The 20,620-nt window shown below is 38.1% G+C and overlaps 1 protein-coding gene across 15 annotated transcripts in view; it reads right to left on the bottom strand.

Annotated features, from left to right (window-relative positions):
* Window positions 1–20,620, bottom strand: part of SOX5 (SRY-box transcription factor 5) — a 1,175,689-nt gene that overhangs the window by 48,152 nt on the left and 1,106,917 nt on the right. For all 15 annotated transcript variants that reach the window (XM_061417626.1, XM_061417628.1, XM_061417625.1 and 12 more), the window contains one exon: window positions 7,098–7,275. In XM_061417626.1, the coding sequence (XP_061273610.1) occupies window positions 7,098–7,275 (178 nt within the window). The remainder of the gene's footprint in view (window positions 1–7,097; window positions 7,276–20,620) is intronic.

Below are 20,620 nucleotides of genomic sequence, written 5' to 3'. Positions count from 1 at the left end.
CCTGATTTCCAGCCATACAGGTCTGTCTGCCAAGCTTCTCTACTGGACTGTCCCATGCAGCATGTCTAGCACGGAATTCATCATCCTCCCACCACCTCACTCTGTTCTTCCTACATTCCATGTCCCTTTCCAGTTGCACATCCAGTCACTTGGGAGCCATCTAAGATACCTCCTTCAATTCATATGTACAAAACACAAGACAACCAGTGTCTGGGGTTATGCCTCCTCCTCAGCTCTCAAATATGCTTTTTCTCCATCCCCACTGGCTCCTCCTTTCGCTGAAGCCACCTCTTATTTCACTTGGGCTAATGTTTTCACCTCTTAACTGATTTCCCTCTTTAAGCATACACCCCTTGAATCTTCCCTACTCTGCTTCCAGCTGAAGCATTCCAATATCTTCTAAAAAAGGAAATTTGAATCACTTCACTTTACCCAATTAAAAACTCAACTCTTGCTTTCCTGGTAGCTCAGCTGTTAAAGAATCTGCCTGCAATGCAGGAGACCCCAGTTCAATTCTTGGGTTGGAAAGATCTTCTGGAGAAGGGACAGGCTACCCACTCTAGTATTCCTGGGCTTCCCTGGTGACTCAGATGGTAAAGAATCCACCGGCAGTGTGGGAGACCTGGGTTTGATCCCTGGGTTGGGAAGATACGCTGGAGAAGGGAAAGGCTACCCACTCCAGTATCCTGGCCTGGAGAATCCCCACAGATAGAGGAGCCTGGTGGGCTACAGCCCATGGGGTTGCAAAGAATTGGACATGACTGAGCAACTTTCACTTTCACTTTCCTACTGCAGAGCTTCAGCATTTCTTAAGTTGACGATCTGAATAGTCTGTGAAAAAAATAATTCCATGTTCAAAAGAGTAAGGGAAATACTAAATTAAAGTTTAAAAGGTTTCTCTGTGGCATGTATTCTCCAAATCTTGAATACATTAATGCGACTGTGAATCTTCCAGAGATAACAACAGTATCATATTCCAAATATCCTGGAACAAGAAACTCTTTAATGTTCCCCCAAAAGCATCATTCTGGGATAAATTCCAAACACTTTAAAATGGCCTAATAGTCTCATGATATCAACCCTGCTTATCCTTCCCACGTCATTTCCTGCTGGTTTCTCAAGAGCTCTGTGCTTAAGCTGCACGGAACTATTTCCTGTTCCAAGGACAAGCCTTCCTCTTCACCCCCTCCTCTGTCTCCCGAGCTTTCCTCTTAAACTGAAATAGGCGTTTTCTGGTGTGTTTGGGAATTTACTCAAATGTCAAGCCTTCTTAAGAATTTTCCTGACATACCCCAGACATGCTCCTTGGCAACCTCAGTACTTCTCATCTCCAGGCTCCTGCAAAAGCTTGGAGATGCTTTTACTGTCACGTTGTCTCTTGTTTTTGTAAGTTTGTCTTTCATGCGAATCTATGAGTTATTTGAGGGCAATTTTTTTTTCCTTTCAGCCTTTTATTCCTTTGGCCCATGGTAGAGTCTGTTGAAGGAATAAATGCATATTTCCAAGTTGAAAGTATCTTCCTTTGTAATTCCAAGTTCATTGATGATCTGCTTCATCATATAAATGGGAGCCTAAACCACATGACACAGGTTTCTTAAAATTCATGGCTTTAAAGTGTACTATCAGGGTAATACAAATTCTTATTTACTGCATTTAATTATTTTACGTAGAACTTATTGGCTGTAGTAAAAGTAAGGGAACATGTGTTTCAAGTAATATTAAAAAAATATTATTTTTTCTGTTTTCTGAGGTCACTTATCAACATCAAATTTTTGGTACCCTGATACGCAGCCATTTCTTCATCTATTAAAATTTGTGAGAATTAGATAATAAATGTGAAATTAAACTGTAAAGTGCTATGGAAATATTAATTGTTAGATGCTGAATAATATCCTTAACTTCTTGATAATCTAGTGGCTTTCTAATAAATGATTACAGTTTCTTGTTCAATAACCTACCTTCACAGAAGCTTTTTCTCATTAAAAATGTAAACTAATGAAATTTACAGGTAAGATGCTTATTCACATAATTGTATTTTAAATTAGCAAGTTGTAGAGATAAATATCACATTACTGGACTTGAAAATATTGCCCTTCATTTTACTGAATCAACGTGCGTCTCCTATATTCGGTCAGTAAAGTTTTACATTTCATGCGTTAATGCCTCTGAGGAATGAAAGGCAAGAATAATATGTTCCAATATCTTCCGAAGACATGATGGAACAAAGACTCTGGATATCTAAATCCTTAGTTTGAGACTTTCATCTGCTTATCCTCCATACTCAGCAAAATGTATGGCACAGAGACAATATTCAATACCCATTTATGGGATGAATGAGGGAAAGGATAAATAGAAGACTGAGAAGAACATCTGAGGCAGAGAGGCTGCCAACAGGTAACAACGAAAAAAGACAGCATGCAACCCAGAGACCATGACTGTAAGGTCTCCACCTCCACTGCCTGTGAGGTTTGAGTAAGTTACCAGGTGGGCACGTGCATCTGTTTCCTTATAATTCCAGTAGTGGTAAGAACTACAGAACCACAGGACTGCCCTCACTGTGATAGGGACTTACTGAGAATCCCTGGGTAAACGCTTAGCCTCTTTCAGCTGCGGTTCCTTACCTGGAAAACAACAATTTCTGACTAGATGACAGGGATATTTGTTGCTGTTGTTTAGTCGCTCTGTTGTGTCTGACTCTTTTGCGACCCCATGGAATACAGACCCCAGGCTCCTCTGTCTATGGGATTCTCCAGGCAAGAATACAGGAGAGGGTTGCCATTCCCTTCCCCAGAGGATCTTCCTGACCCAGGGATCGAACCCACATCTCCTGCACTGGCACTGAGCCACCAGGAAGCCCTAGTTAAAGGTGTATAATTTTAAAATAAACAGTGAGAAAACAAACTAAAATGCTTTGATAAAAGTTGAAAGTTATACACAGCAAAGGTTGGAAAGGGCAGTAAAGGAAAGATAACATCTGGCCAAAAGATTCTAAAATTATCCATCATTCTTCTGAAGTATTCATGCTTTTTAAGGAGCTTTCAATGGTGCTGCCTATCATTTGCATATCATACAAAAGTATTCTTATAGAATGCAGTGTAATACTGCTCACCAACCTCAAAAACTCACACTCTTTATTTGTAGCTAATAGATATATAGCAAAGAGCCCCATGTCATTAATGATAACTTAAGTTATCTTTCGATCCACAGTTTTCCCTGGCTTATTAAGGGCATAACACATTAATTTTTCTTTCAGGGTTGACCTTTACAACACCATTAATGCTCACAGCTTTTATCCCACTACATTATTACTCATTATAGTTTCAGCTTTCAACATCTGCATTTGTTGAAAAGAGAAAAGTAAATTGTAGTGGCATTGAATCCTCAGAAAATGTGAGGGATGTGTATGTGGTGAAGGGCCTTCTCAGGAAAAGAAAATACAAGTTTCAGTAGTGGAAAAAGTCAGATGATAAATGTCATTAAGTACATTCTTGCCTTTCTAAAATATTTTGTCATACTTAATCCTCAGAATGCTGAAATAAAAACTCCTCACATGACAAAAAATGCAAATATATCAGTTATTCCCTTAGTTAAAGACTCCAGTTCTGGGGCTATTACAAAAGTATCTCATACACCAACAGTGTCATATTTATGAGCTTTCATGTCTACTATGGAAGTGAATCCTTTTTGCCAAACAAAATATTTTTCCTTTTACATGCTTTGGACATGAAAGCAAATCTTATCTTGGTGTCTACTTTGGATGTTGAGCAGAGTAACTGAGAGATCATAACAGAATGGTGCATAATGATAAAAAGAACACATGCGCCCCAAACCATTTTCAAATTCTGAAAACCTCCATTTTCTTTGTTTCCCTTCTACGGCCGCCCCACTGGCCCTGACCAACTTGCTCTTGGCAAATAATCTGGAAGAGAACATTGTGGAGATGGAAGCACTGGAAATATACTCCTTCAGCTTTCTTTCTGTCCATCTCACGATTTCCTTGTAACTTTACCCCTTTTCTCCCCTCATTTCCTCAGTCTTCGAGAAAAAAGGGGCATTTCTTCTTTCCAAAGCTAATGCTGTCTCGTTTCTTCTTGATCTGTTATCACCCATGGAGTCTTTATATCTAAAAATGTCTCAAATTCATCTTTGTTTATATATAAACACATATAATTTCCTATTCTAAGACCTGTCTCTACTTAGTCTTCTTAAAATATAATCACCTCTCAACACCAAGCTTACAAAAAGACTGATTCATGTAGCCAATGCACTTTCTGTCTTCATGTGCTTCGAATCTTTGTAACTGGAAGTCTCCTAAACCATTCTACAAAGCCTCTCTGTTATAGTTTACCTGTCCATGAGTTCCAGGTAAACAAAGGCTTTTCTTCTTCATGTTCTTTAATTCTTCTATAGAATGTGACACCATCAAATAACCCCCTCCTTTTTCAAATTTCAATTTGTCCTAGACAAGCAGGTCACTGCTTTCTCATCACCTTTATTCTAAGATGCTCACTTGTTCTTTATCAGTTTCCCTCTTAAAAAAAAGTGTGGTGGTTGTTTAGTTGCTAAGTTATGTCCAACTCTTGCAACCCCATGGACTGTAGCCTGCCAGGTTCCTCTGTCCATGGGATTCTCCCAGCAAGAATACTGGAGTGGGTTGCTGTTTCCTTCTCCAGAGGATCTTCCTAACCCAGGGATCAAACCCAGGTCTCCTGCATTATAGGCAGATTCTTTACTGACTGAGCTATGAAGGAAGCCAAAAAAACAAAAAAAGTGTGGTACTTTAGAAATACGTCCGAAGATAGACTTTGATACTGATTAGAGTTGGGGCCTAATTCCCCTTTCTCAGAATTGGGCTGAACTTAGTGATTCTGTTATAATGAAAAGAATAAAGCAGAACAGACTGAGTGACTTTGGAGACCAGATCATAAAAGGCACCGTGGCTTTCTCTTTGCTCTCCTTCCTGGATCACTCACTCTGGAGAAAGTTAGTTGTCATTCTATGAACAGCTCTATAGAAACACCCACATGGCAAAGTACTGAGGTCTCCAGCCAACAGCCACGTGGGTAAGTCATCTTGGAAAAGGATCCTGTATCCCCAATAAAGTCCAGGTCCCTGGCTTCCATCTTGACTGGAACCATAAGAAAGACCCTAAGGTAGAACTAGCAGCTAAGCTGTTTCCATATCCTGACCATTAGAAGCTACGAGGTCATGAATGTTGGTTGTTTTTAAGCTGGTGAAATTTAAGTTGGTTTGTTACACACTAAGAGATAATTATGGGCTTCCCAGGTGGCTCAGTGGCATAGAATCTGCCTGCCAAGCAGGGGATGTGAGTTTGATCCCTGGGTAGGGAAGATCCCCTGAGAAGATAATGGTAACCCACTCCAGTATGCTTGCCTGGAAAATCCCATGGACAGACAAGCCTGCATGGCTACAGTCCATGGGGTCACGAAAGAGTCACACACAATGTAGTGACTAGACAACAACAAGAGATAACTATACACAGCGTATAATGCCTCTGACTTTTTACCCCACATCCTTTCTTACCATACACACTCTTTGGTGAACTTATTTGCTCTGATGGCTTCCAGAACGTCATTAAGGAATATTTTCCATGTCTAAAATTCTAGCACCCCTTTCACATACCAGATTTACTAATTAAGAACATCCTCCTGAACTTCTCTACCTAAAGTGACGCCTGAAGTTTCAAATTCAACACTTATTTTTGTCTTATCCCAACCTACGTTGCTCTGGTCCTCTCTTTCACAGTTCAGGGAGTGGGGAAGCACTATCCTTTCTATATTGTAATTAAAAACCCCAGACTTCTCTGTCTCTAACTTGAACATCACCAGATTCATTTTACTGTGGATAAGTTACATCAATTAGTCTTTAATGATATCTCTTCAACTTATTCTTTCCTTTGCTTTATCGTTGTTTATTTCTAGCTTGCGTAACTTACTCTTGTCCTCCACTAAAACAGTGACTTTCCTGATTCTAATCTTTGCTGTCAATACTCTTCTTAAAATTCTGATCAAATTGCTGTCTGAAGAAAAAGTAAAAAATTTCTTAGGATAGCATCCCATCAGACTCCATCCGCCCCTTTCAGTTTTAACTCTGATCAATTTCCACTACACACTCATTCTCTATTCCAGTAAAATCAGTGTATTTCTCAAAAATATGATATTTTACTCTGGGTTCTATCTTATAGCATAAAATACCTAGGGATACATCTTTTTTAAGGCTCCATTTGAATTAGTCTATTCTTGATCCTTCCCAAATAGAATCTAATACTTTCATCTTTTTGACTATACGATTGTTATCTGGGTGCTAGAATAGAACTTGCAACAGTTGATTTAAACTATAAGACAGATAACTCCCCCCACCTTAACTGGACCCTGGCTCGTTGAGGGCTGATCTGTGATAGACTCCACATAACTGCATGCAAATAGTAAACATTAATAAATGTGGGTTTTAAATAAGTTTTTACAGTCTAATTTATGTGTTACTAAAATAAAAATTACTGGAATTTTTAAAAGCTTATAGAAGCATTTTCCAGTGTTTGTTTACTGAAATGACAATCATGTAGAAATGAAGTGACCAACTTTTTATAATATTTTGGTGTAGTGAAGTAAATCTCAAGAAATATGGAACTGAAAAAAAAACACAAAAACAAAAACTTGACATCCTGATGGCTGACTATGATCCAGGCACGATGTACTTCATCATTATATATACTTCATACACATCACACAAATGGAAATAAATTTCAGTCACTGAAAAGGCAAGTCACCTAACAACAACCTGGAACCAAGGGTCTCTGTGATTAGCCAGTTAGGTCTCTTTTTCATAAACTTAAGATCATCAGTCATATCAACAAACATAACCAATTCAATTAGATTTTCAGGGGGGGGCATTAGCACTTGCAATTCAGTTATACATTTCAATTTAATGTTTAAAACAGACCTGTGAAGTTCATCATATTGAAATTCTCCTCTGGAACTAAAGCCATGTAGAGGCTATGCATGATCTGCCATTAAAAGATGCTTTCATTCAATTGTCATAAACAGAAAATCAACAAGAACAAAAGAAACAGGACTTACCTATTGTGCTAACTCTGGCTGAAGGACTAGCTAATGATGCTGGGACAGAGGCTTTGAGGGGGCCTGCCCCACTGTTTATTCTCAGAGCTGGCATATGGGGAGAGGTGGGTGATGTGGGTGATTTGCCATCAGAGGTCTTGGGTTTAGCTGATAGGTTCAGTGGCTGTGCCACTTCATCCTGAAATGATCATCAGAACATGAGCTGTGATAAGGAAAGTCTGATTAAAAATGTCTAGAAAAACATAGGTATAATGCCTGTCATTTCCCATCAAATACTCTAACAATCCGTGATCTTAGCATTCGGTTTGAACATTACAGTGTTTGGTTAGCTGTCAACAATGGCACTTTCAACTACATATTATGAAAAACCTTTTGTATAAGAGAAAGTTCACGTACACTCAACTATCCAGAGTGTGTAACTGATGCCACCTGTAAAAAATATTCTTAACAAAGATATTATTTGTACTATTCACTTTTATTGAGTGACAGTGCATGATTTGCATAAAACTATAATGTAGATTTTTTTTCAACCTGCAAAGAATAGGCGTTGAGTCCCAGCCATCTTCGGATCCTGGTGCTTAGTCAGTGTACCTAGAGCCTCCATGATGGAGGAGTTAAATGGTGTGTACCTCTGATTAGGACTGTTCTCCAAATTAAACACAAAAAAAGAAGAAAACTTTCTTTCTTAAAAAAAAATCCCTTTTCCTAGGTTTCACAGAAACACTTTAGGGTTTGATCTAAAAATGAAAATACACATCATTAGCATTATATTAACATATATCATTTATTTATATGCAATACTGTTCTAAACATTTAGCATTACATTTTTAAAAACCCATATTTTCCTTACAGTGTATTACATGGTGGTATGAAGACCAGCATGTGGCCAGCTCGGCATGTATGGTGACTTCCATGTTCTCTGCTTGAAGAGGTCAAGGGTACATAGTTTACATTTTATTCTATAAAACATTCTATTTTATACCTTTCTACGTCAGCTTTTTTGTAAGTTCAAATATAAAATTTATGGGTATAATTATCACTAAAATGTCCATCACAATATAAAAGAATCAGATTACCTTAACATTATATTACTATTCTTTCATTGCAAAGTAAGAAAGTTATTCCTTTTTTGTGCTCTAAAATTGCAATATGGTGTCATTTGTATTTTACTATTTATATAATCTCCAATTTTACCTATGTATTATTGTAGAACAAAAATTTGGTTGCCACTAAGTTTCATCCCCATGAGTCAAGAACATAAAATATCTACTAGTAACAGGATAACTTGTTGAAAGTAGAACAATTCAGAATCAAACGGTGTGATCTGGTGACATGGAAACATATTAATTAATGCGTACAAAATTTGATATGTATCTATTTACCCAAAACACTGAAATAAATCACTTTACAAAAATGGCATGATATGATATTTCAAGTTTATATTTTAAAAGCAATTTACTGTTATTCGATTCCACGGTTAGCTTCACTTAAGAAACTCGAACAGGCTAGGGAAAATCATACCTGAACTTTTTTTTCAATTCTGCTTTCTTTTTCAGAGAAAATAAAAGTTATTTGAAAATCCATGAGATAATTCAAGTGGCAATCTAGGATCATGATAGATGCATAAAAAATTATTGACCATAATACCCTATTTATATGAATTTATAGAATCTTGGAAGGAAGTATAATAATTCCATGACTGGTTCAATATGTAATTTTGAGCAAAATATTTTAAAAACTACAGGGCAAAAATCATTCCCAGATCTTTCAACACTTACTGAGTGAGTCAGTCATGACCCTTATACATGATGGCAGATCCCCAGAATACTGTGCCTTTCCCCCTATACTCCAGTGTGGATGAAAACTTCTCAAAATGTGATCTCTGAACTAGTACCATCAGTACCACCTGGGAACTTGCTAGAAAGACAGACTCTCTATTCTAGAAACTCTGGAGATAGGTGCCAGCAACCTATGTTTTAACAAGCATTCCCAAGTGATTCTGATGCACACAACCATTTGAGAGTGAAAAAGTTGGCTTAAAGCTCAACATTCAGAAAACGAAGATCATGGCATCTGGTCCCATCACTTCATGGGAAATAGATGGGGAGACAGTGGAAACAGTGTCAGACTTTATTTTTGGGGGCTCCAAAATCACTGCAGATGATGATTGCTATGAAATTAAAAGATGCGTACTCCTTGGAAGGAAAGTTATGACCAAGCTAGATAGTATATTGAAAAGCAGAGACATTACTTTGCCAACAAAGGTCCGTCTAGTCAAGACTATGGTTTTTCCAGTGGTCATGTATGGATGTAAGAGTTCGACTGCGAAGAAAGCTGAGTGCCGAAGAATTGATGTTTTTGAACTGAGGTGCTGGAGAAGACTCTAGAGAGTCTCTTGGACTGCAAGGAGATCCAACCAGTCCATCCTAAAGGAGATCAGTCCTGGGTGTTCATTGGAAGGATTGATGTTGAAGCTGAAACTCCAATACTCTGGCCACCTCATGCGAAGAGTTGACTCATTGGAAACTACCCTGATGCTGGGAGGGATTGAGGGCAGGAGGAGAAGGGGACGAGAGAGGATGAGATGACTGAATGGCATCACCAACTCAATGGACATGAGTTTGGGTGAACTCTGGGAGTTGGTGATGGACAGGGAGGCCTGGCGTGCTGTGATTCATCGGGTCTCAAAGAGTCAGACATGACTGAGCGACTGAACTGAACCGAACTGAACCTTACATAGTTAAAGGGAGATTATTTAAAAATTTTATTTATGAGGCTTCAAAAGTCTCCAAAAACCTTCCTCAATATAAGGGCATAACATTAAAAATACATAGTGGTTTCTCAAATCTTTAAAATGTTATCAGAACATATTGTGAGCTAACAATATGAAATGAAAAGATGTATATGCATAACAAACTAAATGATGCTGAGATTCCATGGGTCATTACGGATTAGAATTCAGATTTTCTCTCTGTTTTTCAACCTAAAAATCCTGTCATACCAGAGTTTTATCAACTATTTACTTGGGCTTTCCAGGTGGTGCCCATTGTAAAGAACCCACCTGTCAAGGCAGGAGACATAAAAAGATGTGGCTTCAGTTACGCAACTGTAAACACTGAAGGCACTTTTCCCCTTATAAAAGTTGTACCTGCTTTGAAACTACTGGCTTTTGTCATGGTAGACTGAAACCTCTTTTGACAGCATCACCCCACAGCTCTTGCAAAAGTTTTGAAGGGATGAAAGTGAAAGTGAAAGTCACTCAGCTGTGTCCAACTCTTTGCGACCCCATGAACTATACAGTCCATAGAATTCTCCAGGCCAGAATACTGCAGTGGGTAGCGTTCCCCTTCTTCAGGGGGTCTTCCCAACCCAGGGATCGAACCCAGGTCTCCTGCATTGCAGGCAAATTCTTTACCAGCTGAGCCACAAGGGAAGCCCTTGAGGGGATACTTGGAGAAATTAAAGGTGGCTGTTTCACTTGATTGTTCACAAAGAAAGGAGCATATTCTCAGAGGGGCAACAGAGATCTATGAGCACAAGGGAAATCAAGTCTGAATGTGTATACTGGGGAGAAGTGGTGTTCATGAAGATGATGCAGACGTGGGTGCTGATGGGGTGAAATGTCATATACTTAGCTTTAAGCAATAAGAAGTGTTATAAGCTCATACTAAAAAAACTACCAAAAGCACTGATGACAGCAAGAGACCTGCTGGAATCTTAATATTTTCCTGCATTCAAGGCAGCTCAGATGTCTGAAAGCCAAAAAGTGCAAAGCCCCAAGGACATAATAGAGGTTGACGGCTCCAAAGTTGATAGATATATCATTCAAAATTGCCTCTCCTTCTCCTTCATTGTATGACCAGGCTAATGATATATAAGAATCCACAAGCCTGATCCTTATACTGGTAACTATATAAATAATTTTTGACCCATTGTATGATATTATTTCCCAATTTGGTTCTTTTAATAATTTACTACTGAGCTATTATACCAAATGCCCATTATGCATGAAGAATACAAAAATTACAGTAGTTTTCCATTTTCTATTATTTTTTATTTGACTAGATGAAAATTTTAAAACCACAACTATAAAATGGAGGTGGACTATTTACGATATGCATTCACACAATTACAAATATGCACCATAAATGCCAAAAGTAAGGCTTTTCTATGTTGTTTTTCATTTGTGATATCTTATCATTTAGGAGAAACATGAAAACATAGCATGATTAGCCACTATTCTTAACAAATAAAACATGTTTATATTATAAATAATTAGTTTATATATGAAATAATGTTATTTTGAAGGTTAGGAAAGCACTGGAAAAGATGGCATTTATATGAAAGTAAACCATCACGCAAGGAGGAAAGCAAGTTCCTTTTAATTATTAATACTTGTCCAACTGTTGAATGTGGTTGCCAGCTGAAAGTTTTGGAAATAGCATATTTCATACTTTTATCATTTATACACAAAGTAATAGTTAAGAAGAACTATTAGCTATATTGCTGTTGAATAGCTCTAAACTTTTACATGAAATTATAAGGCAAGCATTTAAGCTTTTAAATGTGTAGCTAAGGTAAGCACGTTTTAACTAACTAAAGGTAATATTCTACATAGTTATGCAATTCACTATAAATATTTCAAATCATTTATTTAATCTTTAATACTGTGAAGTGATTAATAAGTTCAGAAAGGAAATGAAGGCTCAGGAAGGTCTAATGAAACCCAGGTTTTTGGACTCAACATACAATACCCTTTTCATTTACATGACAAATTTAAACTTAAAGAGATGCTGATGAAATATAATTTCTGGAATTCAGCCCTAAACCATATAATTCTATCACATAATAAACCACATAAAGTTCAGTATACATGCAATAAAATGAACTAACACACACATTTGGGACTTTATATATATAGTTTAAAAGTTGAAGCACAAGTTGTTAACTTGTTTTGGTGATTTTTTAAATGCTTCTCTGTTCACTACACCATATAGCACCAAAACTTTCCCTCAGTAATACTAAAGACTTGTTACATTAGTCTATTCTTTGTGAAAAATACCAAGTGTTCATGTATAATATGGCAGAAAATATAACAATTCATACAATAATGTGCAAGATAATACTGTTTTGTACATCCAAATACAAGTTTTAGGAACCTATTCATGACTATAAATTCCCTGAATAAGGAATTATTAAATCTTAGTTGTCTAGGATAGAACGCAAAACAAGGACAATCCAAAAAACATATAGTTCAGGAATGGCCCACTTACAGCTCTTATGAGTTGTCTGAAAGCAAACATTTCACTTAACATCAGCTTGTGGTTACAGTACTAGAGATATTGCAGAGATTCTAATGAATTTGTATCCCAGCCAATGAAAAGCTCCCATACCTATAAATTATAAATTAGATAAAGAAAAGAACTTAACACAAATATATTGCCTTAGATGCACTGAAGAAATATCAATTATGATCATTAATGCAGCAACCATTTCCTTAGAAACTTAACACACACTGTAAAATAACTATATAAAGGTAATATATATTCACTTGGTTTTCAAATCTTAAGTTTATTCTAGGGTCTTCTCTTGTGGCTCAGAGGTAAAAAATCCACCTGCCAATACAGGAGACAAGGGTTCAATCCCTGATCCAGGAAAATCCCATATGCTATGGAGCACCTAAGCCTGTGCACTAGAGATATTGTGCCTGTTCTCTGGAGCCCATGCGGTACAACTACGGAGCCGGCGTGCTGCAACTACAGAAGCCCACATGCCCTAGAGCACACGCTCTGCAACAAGAGAAGCCGCCACAATGAGAAGCCTGTGCACCCAAGCAGAGTAGCCTCTGCTCACTGCAACTACAGAAAAGCCCACACAGTGATGAAGACTCAGCACGGGCAAAATAAACGAACAAATAAAATTGTAAAATGCTTTTAAAAAGTCTATTGTAGAAAAAGACATGTTGCTATATTACAACTGCATAATACTCATAATTCTGTAATGTGCAAAGACCAAATTCGTTACAGAAATCAAACAATTTATCAAAGAAAAGTCATTCTCCAGAATCCTGGAGGGTTATTTCTCTCTCCACACTCCTAAGCCTTCCTTCATGCTTTTGCTAAGGAATTTTAATAGAGAACTAGAGAACAGGGATACCAGTGTCCTAAAGAAGTCTACTCCTTCTTCCTATTTGCACTCTTGTCCTTCACAACACAGATCTCTACCAACATGTGGGAACCTGGACCACAAGATGCACCATTAATGGGATGTGCATATGATTCTATTCTCCAGAATAAAAATTTCATCTTTATTTACTTTCTCTTCTCATTATCTAGTTGATGATGTAATTCATGTCGTATCACTGCTGCTGCTGCTGCTAAGTCGCTTCGTCGTGTCCGACTCTGTGCGACCCCATAGACGGCAGCCTACCAGGCTCCCCCATCCCTGGGATTGTCTCCAAATTTCACTTCCTTAAATATTTATCTAAAGTAGTTATTGAAAATCAAACATTTATTTGGTAGTTAACAAATGTATAGCACTCTGATGACAAAGAACAAGATCATATACACTTACCTAATCATCCATCCATTCATTCATGGACTTCAACTATTTAACAATGGGTATTTTATGTTGGGCATTAAAAAATGCACATCACTTGACATCTAGGCATGTGGCTTTGAGGCTTTTGCTTTGTGTGTCCAGTAATAAAGATGTAAAGAGGTGCGCTGACTTTTTATTCAAGCCCTAGGTACAGAGGTATGTGGAACTATGTCTTATTTAAAATGAATTCTTTAAGGACAGTTTGTCAATGGATTTAATATGTTGTATAAATGGGGCTTCCCTTGTTTCTCAGACCCTAAAGAATCTGCCTGCAATGTAGGAGATGTGGTTCGGTCCCTGGGTTGGGAAGATCCCCTGGAGAAGGGAATGGCTACCCACTCCAGTATTTTTGCCTGGAGAATTCCATGGACAGAGGAGCCTGGTGGGCTACAGTCCATGGAGTTGCAAAAAATCAGGCATGACTAAGTGACTAGCACTTTCATTTATAAATATACTTTGATTCTCTAACAGCCATGCAAAGATTTTATATATATATATATATACACACACACATATGTATATATATAGTATCAGACTACTCGCTGTGCACAATTTGAAAATCGTTCCCATATCTATCATCAACACTCACGTGAAGGAAGTAGCGATACTAACATACGGGGAGGAACAGAAGCATTCATGAAACATATTGCAAAATTAATCATGATGCTGCTATTATCCTCTCTGATGAAATAATCACATTAAAATAAGCATGGAAGCTACATGACAGACTGAAGTGCATAATGCGTGCTGTGGCCGCACCTCTCTTCCTTAGCTTGTGTTTACTTCATATTTTTCTTCTTCTATTTTTATTATTCACTGTAAGAGCCCTCTTTCACCTTTTAAGCCCACGTAAGGCATTTTCTCCCTACAGTGTAGCAGAAAAAAAGCAGTAAACACTAGAGACGAAAACAAAACAAATATATTTCCAAAAAGACTGGTGTTTCCCTCCTTTTTCCTTCATGGAGAATTTAGATGAGAAAAGGTTTACATTTATGTGCAAGAAGAGAGTCAACTAAAGTAATGTAATATAAAACTAATTTTAACAATCTTAAAATTATTTTCTTAGCATGTGAAGAATTAGGAATCCTAATCAGGTGGCCACCCCAATGCCAAATTTAACTAGTAACGTCCTGGTACCTAAAAGTCAAGGCTATCATCTTAGAGAGTACCTTACTTCTTAAGCCCTTTTCCTGAACACACCCTTGCTATTGCACTTCCAGACTGCAAGACGCCTTGTTAGCAGGAGAGAGAGCACTCCACGAATTCTCTGATAGGTATGCTTTTGCTGTGTTAATGCTATCATTAGACTTTATTGCCATTTAAATTCAAGTCTTAAGTTATTTAGCTGAGGGTAATACGTTCTGGCTTCTCATTTGGCTTCCTCATTTTGCCATTTTACACTTTTGCTTAATGTACACCTGCTTCTTTTAAAAGTGGATGCTAGCAGTGTAGTTGGGGGACATTTGCTCCAATGTGGTAATTACACATTGCGTTTACATTTACACTGTTGGCCCTTAATTAATTGAAAGGTATTCAAATCATATTCATCATCTTATTTGTTGTTTAAAAAGTCCTCTGTTCTTTCCCTGAAAATACTTTAATAGATTTATTTTCCTTGTTTTCTGACTTATTGATTTAAAGCCTCAAAAGTGTAAATTATACCCCACAATACACCTATACATACATTTGAAAACAGAGAGGAAAGATGGTGGCTTCTGGAATATTAGTAATATTTCACATACTTTTTCTAATTAAAAAACTTCTTTGACCTTCCTAAACCAAAAAGATGCCATTTTTTTTTTCACACACAGTTTTTCTGTGGTAGCTAGCCTCCAAGATGTTCTTGTTGTGCAGTCACTAAGTTTGTGTCCAACTCTTTGTGACCTCATGGATGGTAGCACGCCAGGGTCCCCTGTCCTCTACTATCTCCTGGAGTTTGCTCAAATTCATGTCCACTGAGTTGGTGATGATATCTAACCATTTCATCCTCTGCCATTCCCTTCTCCTCTTGCTTTCTATCTTTCCCAGCATCAGTGTTTTTTTTCAAAGAGACTGTTCTTTGCATCAGGTGGCCAAAGTATTGGTGCTTCAGCTTCAGCATCAGTCCTTCCAGTGAATATTCAGGCTTGATTTCCTTTATGGAGAAGGAAACGGCAATCCACTCCAGTACTCTTGCCTGGAAAATTCCATGGATAGAGGAGCCTTGTAGGCTATAGTCCATGGGGTCACAAAGATTTCCTTTAGGATTGACTGGTTTGATTTCCTAGCAGTCCAAGGGACTCTCAAGAGTCTTCTCTAACACCAAAATTCAGAAGCATCAATTCTTTGGTACTCAGCCTTCTTTATGGTCCAACTGTCATATCCGTACAAGACCACTGGAAAAAGTATAGCTTTGACTATATGGATCTTTATCTGCAAAGTGATGGCTCTGCTTTTTAATACACTGTCCAGGTTTGTCATAGCTTTCCTTCTGAGGAGAAAGCATCCAAGATGGCCCCCAAAAATTCTTGCCTCCTGGTATTTATGCTCCTATGTATTCCCCTCCCACAGTGAAGAGGACTGATCTACATAACCAACAGGATATTGCAGAAATGACAGTTTGAGTCTTGAGGCTAGGTCATAAAAGACATCACAGCTTCAACCTTCCTCCTTCTTGATTGCTTGCTTTGGGACAGAGTTTCTCAACTTCAGCACTATTGATTTTTGACTACTTCTTTGTTGTGAATGACTGTATATTGCAGAATGGTTAGCAGCATGCTTGGCCTCTACCAGAAGATGTTTCTAGTGCCCCAACCAAAGTTGCAGTGTGACCAAAAATATCTTCATACACTGTCAAACGAGTCTTCAGGGACAAAATCACCCTTAGGTGGAAGCCAGTGTCATGTCTTGAGGACACTTAACCAATGGAGAGACCCACCTGGCAAGGAACTGAGGCCTCCCACCAATAACCAGTACTTATATGTCAGGCATGTGAGTGAGCCACTTCGGAAGTGGACATAACCAGGAGAAGTCAAGTTTTCAAGTGACTGTAACCCCAGTGGATATCTGGTACTAGTATATACTAGTACCAGACAAGGTTTCAAATGACTAACCTCAGTTGACACCTTGGCTGCAATCACATGAGACTCTTAGCTAGATCGAACCAAGTGAGCTACCCTCAAATTCATGACCAATAGAAATCATCTGAGGTAAGTGTTTATTGTCTAAAGTCACTAAATTTGGGGGTATTTTGTGAGGTAGTGATATCAAATCCATCCTCTGTAAGAGAAAGTTGTAGCTAATATACGTTAAGTTCTAATATGATTCCAAAGCATTTTTTACCTAGACCTCATTCCCTGGTGGCTCAGAGGTTAAAGCGTCTGCCTGGAATGCAGGAGACCAGGGTTCAGTCCCTGGGTTGGGAAGATCCCCTGGAGAAGGAAATGGCAACCCACTCCAGTACTCTTGCCTGGAGAATCCCATGGAGGAAGGAGCCTGGTAGGCTACAGTCCATGGGGTCGCAAAGAGTCAGACATGACTGAGCGACTTCACTTTCACTTTCACATTTTGACTCTTGGAAAAATACTTGTTTCTGATTCTTCAACAATAATATGCAATTATATCTCATGAATCTTCCTCAGTTTCATTTACGTATTTTAAGAACTAGACGTCATTCTTTTCTCCTTTTTCTTTCCTTCTTTTTTAGTATTTCCTCTCCCTTCTCCTTAACATTTATAACTTAGCTTTTGAGATTTTTTCAGTTCAGTCAGTTCAGTGGCTCAGTTGTGTCCAGCTCTTTGTGACCCCATGGACTGCAGCACACCAGGCCTCCCTGTCCATCACCAACTCCCAGAGTTTACTCAAACTCATGTCCATTGAGTCAGTGATGCCATTCAACCATCTCATCCTCTGTCATCCCCTTCTGTTTCTGCCTTCAATCTTTTTCAGCATCAGGGTCTTTTCCAGTGAGTCAGTTCTTTGCATCAGGTGGCCAAAGTATCGGAGTTTCAGCTTCAGCATCAGTCCTTCCAATGAATATTCAGGATTGATTTCCTTTAGGATAGACTGGTTGGATCTCCTTGCAGACCAAGGGACTCTCAAGAGTCTCCCCCAACACCACAGTTGAAAACCATCAATTTTTTGGTGCTAAGCTTTCTTTATAGTCCACCTCTCACATCTATACATGACTACTAGAAAATCCATAGCTTTGACTAGATGGACCTTCGTTGGCAAATTAATGTCTCTGTTTTTTATATGCTGTCTAGGTTGGTCATAGGTTTCTTCCAAGGAGCAAGCGTCTTTTATTTCATGGCTGCAGTCACCATCTGCAGTGATTTTGGAGCCCCCAAAATAAAGTCTGTCACTGTTTCCATTGTTCCCCATCTATTTGCCATGAAGTGATGGGACCAGATGCCATGATCTTAGTTTTCTGAATGTTGAGTTTTAAGCCAACTTTTTCACTCTCTTCTTTCACTTTCATCAAGAGGCTTTTCAGTTCTTCTTTGCTTTCTGCCATGAGGGTGGTGTCATCTGCATATCTGAGGTTATTGATATTTCTCCTGGCAACTTTGATTCCAGCTTGTGCTTCATCCAGCCCAGCATTTCTCATGATGTACTCTGCACATAAGTTAAATAAGCAGAGTGACAATATGCAGCCTTGATGTACCCCTTTTCCGACTTGGAACCAGTCTGTTGTTCCATGTCCAGTTCTAACTATTGCTTCCTGACCTGCATATAGATTTCTCAAGAGGCAGGTCAAGTGGTCTGGTATTTCCATCTCTTTCAGAATTTTCCACAGTTTATTGTGATCCACACAGTCAAAGGCTTTGTTATAGTCAATAAAGCAGAAGTAGATGTTTTTCTGGAACTCTCTTGCTTTTTCAATGATCCAATGATCATCATTTTAATTTTGGATTACCTAAATTTTATTTTAAATTAACTTTCTGACTGCTACTTTTTAGTTTCAAAACATTCTAAAAATAAACTGTAGAAACAGTTTCTGTACATTACTTAGAAGAATGTCATATGGGAAAATCTTTAGCTCACTATACCAAATGAAAGCCCACTCACAGAAATACCATAGAGTAAATTTTTTGAACTATTTGAAAAGAAGAGCAACAGGAGGAATACAAGTGTCAACAACAATATTTGATGAGAACAGTTATAATATGAAAGAGTATAAAATGTATGGTGTTTCAGATTCAACTCTGGTTAACCTTGTGTCCCTACACAGCTTCAAGTTCCTAATAATAATCTCTAGTTCATCCCTTGGTATTTATTACATCAGGTTGATTGCTATTATTTTTAAAAAATGATTAACAGTTCTTCTACCAAGAGTCTAAAAGACAGCACAGAGCAATGAGTTGATGTTAATAAGCATACCAGCTCCTCTCTTATTAACCTCTAAATATAAATCTCCAAAAGCTTTTAAAAATGCTCTTAGAGAAATTAAAGAGTTGACCATGCCATGAAAAGGAAGAATTAAATGTTTTCCTGACACCACCTAACCAGCCCTTAAACTAATAACTAGAGAGCATTTGTCACTGTTACATTTCTGTAAGTTCTACTTGGAGATGCATAAAAAAGTGAAGAACTGCAAAGTTATCAAATGATGGCATGGATTCACACACAAAATAGCAGAACTCTCAGAGCAATTCAGACTCACACATTAAAATTAAGGGAATGGAAGCCATAGCTGATCAAATTCTACCACCTCTATCTTGGGAATGGTACTTTAAACCTATACTTGTATTACAAAACCAAACCTCTCCACCTGAATCTACAGAAGGAATTAATATAAAAAGTAGAGCAGAACAATATAAACAACACCAATACAAATGAGTATAGACTCTTTGGCCCACTGACGTCACATGTGTGTGTGTGTGTGTGTGTGTGTGTGTGTTTAGTTGTGTCTGACTCTTTGAAACCCTATGGACTCTAGCCCGCCAGGCTCCTCTGTCCATGGGATTTTCTAGGCAAGAATACTGGAGTGAGTTGCCATTTTCTTATCCAGGGGATTTTCCTGACTCAGGGATAGAACCTACGTCTCCTGTCTCTCCTGCACTGCAGGTGAAATCTTCACCACTGAGCCACTGGAGAAGGAGCAGTAAATAATCACATAGAGGCCTATTATTCAGAGGGGGAAACACTCATAAAAATGAGAAAAGAATGCGTCGATCTTGAATAAAACAAAATGAAATACTTAGAAGGATCCTCAGAGGGCTAAAAAATTCCTTTAAAAATATCTAGGCATTCAATCTAGGTACTGAAAAATATCTAAGGACTGAAATTTTTCTAGATCCTGGAAGAAGTTTGGTCTGGTTATAAACAGATAGATCATCTTTAAACAGCCAACCCAGGAGAAAAAGGGAGAAGAAATAGAAGGCACAATCATACATAAGACATTTAATAAGAACTCTAGCTAATTAGATCAAAGATCTCATTTCTAGTTCCCCCACATGCATGTATAGGTTCTAATGGGCTCAAATCCCCAGCAGTCTGGAGACCCTACTATGACTGACCACTTCATTTTTAATACAGTTAATCAGCATATCAGTGTATTCTGGGGAGACTTGAAAGAAGGTCAAATTGTCTAAGGCTCAGAATCTTGGAGATGGACATGCACAGGGGTGGGTTTTCTGTGTGTATGAGTGTGTGTGTGTGTGTGTGTGTGTGTGTGTGTGATAGATTTGAAGATGAAGGAGACAAAACAAAGGTTAGGGAAGACTCAGGTAACACCTTGTTATTAGTGACTATAACAATCATACCACTGTGTTTCATTTTATTGTTAGTTGTTTTCCTGATGTGTTGATGGCAAAATAATCAGATTTTAAGTAGTTTAAGGAGACTTTAGACTTTAAAGGGATCTTTATGGATTAGCTGAGTACTCACACTCTTTACAGAACAACTTTCTTGCGGGTAGGCATGAATATATTGTCTTTTAT

The sequence above is a fragment of the Bos javanicus genome, chromosome 5 (genome assembly GCF_032452875.1).
Source record: "Bos javanicus breed banteng chromosome 5, ARS-OSU_banteng_1.0, whole genome shotgun sequence".
NCBI lineage: Eukaryota > Metazoa > Chordata > Mammalia > Artiodactyla > Bovidae > Bos > Bos javanicus.
Note: the sequence above shows the minus strand (reverse complement) of the source record. Positions and strands in the feature narration are given on the sequence as shown.